The sequence below is a fragment of the Atractosteus spatula genome, unplaced genomic scaffold, assembly GCF_055471065.1.
Source record: "Atractosteus spatula isolate fAtrSpa1 unplaced genomic scaffold, fAtrSpa1.hap1 Scaffold_121, whole genome shotgun sequence".
Classification (NCBI taxonomy): Eukaryota; Metazoa; Chordata; class Actinopteri; order Semionotiformes; family Lepisosteidae; genus Atractosteus; species Atractosteus spatula.
In genome coordinates this window covers 73036-80000 of record NW_028296677.1, presented here as the reverse complement: position 1 = coordinate 80000, position 6965 = coordinate 73036, and the positions used below count along the sequence as shown (strand labels likewise).

At 38.6% G+C, this 6965-nt stretch overlaps 1 protein-coding gene across 3 annotated transcripts in view; it reads right to left on the bottom strand.

The window, feature by feature from the left end:
- Window positions 1-6280, bottom strand: part of LOC148809718 (uncharacterized) — a 6950-nt gene extending 670 nt beyond the window's left edge. The window contains exons 1-14 of one of the 3 annotated variants that reach the window (XM_088909227.1): window positions 6176-6280; window positions 5994-6052; window positions 5538-5822; window positions 5318-5434; window positions 5069-5219; window positions 4636-4937; window positions 4354-4561; window positions 3624-3755; window positions 3206-3345; window positions 2488-2691; window positions 2350-2406; window positions 2042-2259; window positions 1306-1950; window positions 1-993 (exon numbers count right to left, since the gene is read on the bottom strand). The exon at window positions 1-993 is cut by the window's left edge and continues 670 nt beyond it. In XM_088909227.1, coding sequence (XP_088765353.1) covers window positions 1325-1950; window positions 2042-2259; window positions 2350-2406; window positions 2488-2691; window positions 3206-3345; window positions 3624-3755; window positions 4354-4561; window positions 4636-4937; window positions 5069-5219; window positions 5318-5434; window positions 5538-5822; window positions 5994-6028 — 2475 coding nt within the window. In that variant the 5' untranslated portion in view covers window positions 6029-6052; window positions 6176-6280 and the 3' untranslated portion in view covers window positions 1-993; window positions 1306-1324. Of the gene's footprint in view, window positions 994-1301; window positions 1951-2041; window positions 2260-2349; window positions 2407-2487; window positions 2692-3205; window positions 3346-3623; window positions 3756-4353; window positions 4562-4635; window positions 4938-5068; window positions 5220-5317; window positions 5435-5537; window positions 5823-5993; window positions 6070-6175 lie in introns of those variants that run through there. The other 2 variants (XM_088909228.1, XM_088909226.1) reach the window with 2 other exon arrangements.
- Between the last annotated feature and the right edge of the window lie 685 nt (window positions 6281-6965).

Sequence of the window (6965 nt, the reverse complement as noted above, 5' to 3'; positions counted from 1 at the left end):
TATTCACAATTGTGAATCATTTAAAAAACGAATACAGTAGAATTAGGCTGTGAAACTGATCAAATACCATAAGCCCTATTCAAATTCGTGACTGAATTTCCAGGATGGAGACAATTTTATTCTGTTTAAGAAACTGATCTCTGTCGTAACTAGAAATCCCAGCTCAGTGATAGAAACTAGCCATGTTGGCAGATTATTGCTTTACAGTTTAAAAAGTAATTAATTAATGTGGTCACAAATAATATCTTGGCTTTCAGACCATAATATGCTTTTAACAGTTTACTGAAAAAATGTTTCCTGCAGTTTAGCTCCAAAATGAAAATGAAATGGTTTCATTTTGTGTATGTCAAGGGTGTCCACTTTATAGAAATTCAATTTTAAAACATTGTCGAAATGACAAACCACTGGAAATACAGGTCTATCTAACCTCTAACTCATTAACAATGTTCATTGCTGTTGTCCTTAAACATTTCAGAAATTTTAATTAAGAAAATAAAGCAATTGTTCCCTAGACTCATCTTTTGTGTTCTGTTCGCTGTGAATCAGAAAGGTGCTGTTCTTGAAGTCCAGTCAGTCTCTGTTATCTTTCTTCCCAAGAGGAATTCCATCCAATTCCATCAAACTTCTTTTTCTTCTGCTCGCCTAAGGATGAACTGAAATGAAGCAATTAGTATTTCAGTGGCAGAAAATAGGCTGTCATATACACCTCTCCGGTGCTTTTGATGCACAAATGGTGTCCTGCCAAAACAATCTTCTGTTTGGTAATGTTGGGCAGTTTCAAAAGAAGCTTATCAAAAATCTATTTTGTAGATAATGAAAGAAAATAATAATAAAATCAGAGTAAGAATTATTATCCAGACTTATCTTTCTGTTCTCTTTCAATAAGAACGGTGTCATTAATGAAGTCCAGTCGGTCTCATTCCTTCTCTCTTCCCAAGAGGTTGCTCGTCTAATGCTGCTGAAAACTCCATTGTCCATTCTGGGAATGCTGTGCTGTTCAGATAGTGTCAACAAATTTAAGAAATGGTTCACATCTTTAAATCTTTTTTTGTTTTGTTTAAAGCATGTGGCATTTTTTAGCAGTAACAAATGAATGGGGTATTTAATTTGGCTCTATGCTCTTCTGAAAATCATTTGTTGGGCATCTCATACCCCCCCCCCCCAATATATTTGCTATACTTGCTATACTTGCTGATGAAAATGAGAAATGCTATATTCTAGACAATAAAATAAACAGAATTCTAACCATAATTTCAAGCTACAAGAAAATAAATATCTGCAAAACATGTACTTTCATATACCTACTATGTATTGTTTTAAATGTTTAGTGATCCAACCACTCCAGAGGCTGTTCTTCTCCTTGAAATGATTTTCTCGAAACACTGAAATCAAAGAGGAGCTCTTCTCTTTCAGCAATATCCCTCTTTGCCAAAAACAGAATTGTCAGGATGGGCTGTTCGTTGATTATGAATGTCTCTAATACAGGTCTGATGTTGTCCTTTTTCTTAGAGAAATGTATCTGCCTTCCGATCGTCTCCTTATCTGGATGACAGGTGCAGTGTTCACCACGGGCATCAATGCACATTTTTTGTACAGGTCCATCAAAAAAGAATAAATATCTCATTCCTCCTTCTGGCATCTGTTCCATTAGGGCTTCTGCAGCTGTCTTTGTGATGACCTCACCATGAAAATCACACACAACCTCTCCCTTCTGGAAACGTCTGGAAGTCACGACCTTCTTCCCTTTCACAGGATCGACAACGATGTGCAGGCCTTTCCAGCTTTGACGCTTTACCAACTTTTTAATTTCATTATCATTTGGTGGCAGTTCCAAGTTTGGCTTCCACTTCTCAAGAACGTCAGATGCTGTTGATGTATTGGCTGACCATCCCATCTTTTGAATATAGCAGGTTACCTGTCTTTCTGTTGGTAAGTGTCTAGCGTAATGGTCTGGAAAGAAAATGACAATATACATTCTCAGAATATATTCTAAACTTACATTAAGTGTTTGTTGGTGAAAATAATTGACTTGTACATTTACCAGTAATATTCTGCTGTCTCATCTTCCTCTGCTCTGTTCTCCACCTGTCATAACAGTGACGGTCATGACTTCCAGTCAGGCTAACACGCTTCTTCTTTTTGGGAAGCTGTCCATCTAATGTCACTGGAAACACCTGTATCAGTTGTTGGAAGGCTGTAGAATCATCCAACTTTGTAGAAGTAAATCCTGCAGCTGCCATAGTGGATCTTGACCTTGATCTGTTGTAAATATTTAAATAAAATATCACAGGTCTTTGTAACACAATGTAAAAAAAATGAATGAAAAGGGGATATTAGATTCCAACTTACTCCACAAGTGGTGTGCATTGTTGTTCAGAGTCTGATGTTTGCTCCCCTGAGCTTGACCTGAAGTTAAAAAAATAAGTAATTGTAGTTTTGTGAGATACTGATTTTGTTTACTCATTTTGAGATCAAAGTGACACTTACTGAGATCCTTCTGCAAAGCCTTCAATCACTTCGATTGCTGAGCAGATGTTGGCATGTGTCAGCATTCTATAATGTTTCTCTGCCGTAGAATTGGAATGGGCTAAATAATCCGCAACAATGCTCTTCTGTGCATCTGTTACATTTATTGCGGCCGTCTCAAATGCCCTCCTGGCAACCTGGCTAGTAATGAATGGCAAGCAGTACCTACAAAATAAACAAGCAAGCATTTGTGATCATTTCCAACTCACCAAAAATAAAGATGCTGATGGACAAAAGAAATACAACATTTTCCGGAATAATAATACTTTACTTTAGTTACTATAGTTATAGCTTATGTACTTTCACAAAAAGTTGTCCATTTGTCTGACCAGCAATACAGGTAGTACAGTGAGGCATTGCAACTTGGCAATCACGCAAAAGCTCATTAGGTGCACTACAATGAGGTCCAGGTGAAACATAGTCAGAACCTGGTCACCTTTTACAAAGACTTAATTCAAAGCTTAGGTCACTGCAAGGAAAAGGCCACACCTAGTCAGTTTTCTGTGCATTCCATAATGCCTCGAATGTCACCAGAAAAAAGGAAGGGAGCCATTGGCATGCTGCAGACTGGGGGCAGAGTGTGGAGGTGTTGCTTTTTTTTCCATCAGTTTATATTAAATATATATATATTTAATTTATAATATAATATTATTATTATATATAATATTATTTTGCTTACTTCTGATGCAGTCTTCTCAAGTCGTTGGAAGGATTGTAAATAGGATCTCCAGCAGATGAAATGAAAAACTTCTCTTCCTCCTGTCCACAGCTGCTGTCCTTGGCATTAGAGCGCAGTTGTGTGAAGTAGACATGAAACATCTGATGGAAAACAAAATGCAATCATGGTACATTCCAAATATTCTTAGATATTGCAAATAATGGTAGCTATACAGGGAGAGGTCTTTTTTTCTATATTAACACATATTTTAATTGGCTTCTATGAAATTGACTGTGGTTTAAGTGTGTGTGTCTTGTGATGGACTGGTGTCACATTATGTGTGTTACTCAGCTTTGCACCCACTGCTTGACAGGAAGGTTCCAGTTCTACCACAACCCTGAGCAAGTGAAGGGGTATTTCAGTGTAGCCATCAACTTACATGTTCCTCTTCTTCATTCAATGCAAAGGACGCCAATTGCTGTGATGCAGTTTTGTGCTCTTTCACACCAATTATGACCATTTTTTGTCCACTTGGTGAAACAACACTCTTTCTTTGCATCCATTCCTCAACCTGTAATAGCAATAAAATAAAATAAATATGCCAACCTGTATCACAATCGCAAACCCCTACTCTTAAGGGCGCTCCAGTCCTTCCTGATTTGCCTCATTCCCCACATCTGTTCCTTGTTCCTACCCTGTTTCAGTTCAACTTTAAAAGCCAGGCGCTCACTTCACTCGAGGCTCTGCACCTGATCTCCGCATCGTGCGAGCCCAGGTCCTGGTTGTGCCTGGCTCCGTTGTGTTTTTAGCTTCCTGCTCCTGTTCCTGTTCCCCCTGCCGGTCCCGACCCGGCACCTGTTTTTAATGCCTGGTTTTCGGATAGATTACATGGCCATGGACCTTTCCTTTTTTTGGGGATTCTCCCTTGGACTTATTCTTTGGATTGTTTGCCTCGGCCACACTTCCCCGGATCACCAGCACTGCATGGACATGCCCTCCTGTTTTCATTCCCGTATTCCTACATGACTTTTTCCCCAGTGTTTCCTCACAATTCTGGATGGTGTCGCCCGCATAGGGTCTGAAAAGAACTGTTTTGTTACACTGTAATAATCCCATATATATGTGTGTGTATAACATTTACTTTTTATGTTGTATGAAGGGATGCTTACTGTCATATTCTTAACCACCCCCGGCCGCTGCAGGTGCTTCAGCTGGAGAACGGCCTGCAGGTAATACATCACAAGAAGCTGCTCTGTTCCGGTGATTTCTTCAGAGTTGTATGTCTTGCCCAGTACGTGCAACACATCTTTCTTTGCAACCCTTAACACCTTCCAACATTCTGTGGTATTTGGTTCAGGTTTCTGCAACTGTCTGTATCTGTGGGAGAAAGAGTAATGTTATCAACATCATCTTTGTAAAACTTTGTAAAAAAAGTTTAAAATGAAAAGTACCTCTTTCTGGTAATTTCTTGTGTGACATCCTTGCTGTTTTTCCTCTGAACATCCTTTAGTATACTCTGGAAGTTGATGATGAAGTTAGCCAGGGTGGGATCCATCACTCTAACATTGGTGGCATTCAGGATGTAGCGCAGAAAACGGTTAATGTTCTTGATATAATTAGCAATTGTTTGGTGAGAAAGTCCAACTGTCTTCATTTGGTTAAAAAAATCACGTGTTTTCCTGATGTCCTTTACAAAATTTAAGGAAGGTGCAGTCTGATCCATAAAAAACAGGAATCTGGAAACATTTTCTACCTGAAAAATATAGAGTCATGATGTTTATGGCTGACCATCATTTCACATGGGTGAATTTTAAGCTAAGAAATAAAAACATGTACAATGAAGATACCACTGCTTAATTTTAAATGCTTTTAAAAAATAAATACCTCCTGAGAATAATTTGCCACTCCCAGATCCTTGGTAAGGTACTGTTTGAATCCAATCAGGAGAGGAGCATCCAGGGAGTGCTTTCTATAGAGTCCAGCTTGGGCCACTCTCATCCGGAGAGCCTGCTGATACTTTTTAACTACTCGGGGCCTGTAAGGATATAAAACACCGGTTTAAACATTTTATACCTATAAGACAAATTACAAGTTTTGTAAAAAAAAATACATCTGAAAAATAAAAAGTCTTACTGCTGATAGAGTTCTTCAGAGCTCACATCTTCCCCTTCATTATCCGCTTCTGCTTCAGTTTCTAGAGCAGCCTCTGGCATCTCTTCCTCCTGGACAGTGGCCTCTTGCTCAGGGCCGCTGGAATGCAGGTAGATTCTTTTCAACATGCTTTTACATAATATGTTGTAACAATGATTTCAAAAAGAAACTACAGAAGCCTTACAAATTAAAAATATCTCACCGTTCCAATGTGTCTTCAGGCTTCCCTCGTACAAAAAGGCCCAAGGACTCCAGCAGTCTTACAACCACTGTCCTGTTTGCCTCACCAGACACGATCTCTATTCTGTTGTAATCCACGATGACCCCATTCTTCAGGAGATTTATCATGTCCTTCCTCGCCTGTTGAGAGGCCATCCTGATCTCTTCTGCCGTGGCGTGCTTCATACACGCCCTCTTCAAGTGAGCAGGAAGCTGATCAAAAGTATTCAGGCACATCTTGCACACCAGGGGAATCCTCGTGGGTTTCCTTTGAAAATAAATAATACCATCTGTGTATAGAAACAAGCTAAGACTGATTTCTTAAATTATCCTTAATTTTCTCTCTCATAGTTTGAGCATAATGATTTCATTGTATTTATATAAGAATTGGTCATTGCTCCAAAATAAATAATGGTTTCATAAAAAAGTGAACACTTACTTGGTCTCAGTCACAGACTTTCCAATAGGAGCCATTGTGGAGTTCAGCAACTGCAGGTCCTAGAAGTGGGGAAGGAATTTTAAAAGAGAAATTGAATTACAATACAGAAGGAATGGCTGAGGGATCACTGAAATATATATATATACAAATTCCAAAGACTGAGTCCATATAGAAACAACTACCTTTCATATTCAGTATAAGATGGAGAGATGAATTGGCCCTGAAAATCCACTGCAATGAGAAACTGCTCCTGCCATTGCATATGAACAAACATACATTCCCATCTATATTCATTTGCAGTTACACTATTGCAAATAATCTGTATCCATTCTGCATTCATATCTACTAGAAAGAGCTCTCAATTAATGAAATGCCCCATTGAACTGGCCCTGATTATTCAATGCAAGGAGAAGTCTTCTAAGCCAATACTTGTAACCAGAAAGAGGCTGTATTTCAATTATACAATATACAAAACAATACCATTTAACACAAAGATATAGTCCACACCTCAGCATGCACATGATGAGATTCTTGATATTAGATTAGTAAAAACAATATCAATGCACTGAGAGACGCTTAAGAATAAAGATGCATCTGCCTGACTGCATATTAGTTTTAAAAGGTTATCAGCAAATGCATTTAAAAGTAAAAATGTAAAGTCTTACCTCTTGATCGTAGTGGTGATTCAATATCCAGGACCTTAGTCAAGTCTCAGAGTTACTGTACCTCCTGTCTCGATTGCAGGTGAAAAGTGAAAGGTATATTGCACTCAGCAGAAAGTTACCCCGAGCAAAGACTCCACCCATCCCAGAAAACAGCACTCCCTTTTGGCAAAGCAGTGGGTGGAGGAAGCCTTTGCTACCATTATCAAACACAGAAATCGTTATAATTTAATTTTAAAAACATGACTAAGCATGGGGTTTAAAGTATATTCAACGGTGCAGGTGCATTCAAAGAAATAGAGTTTCCCAA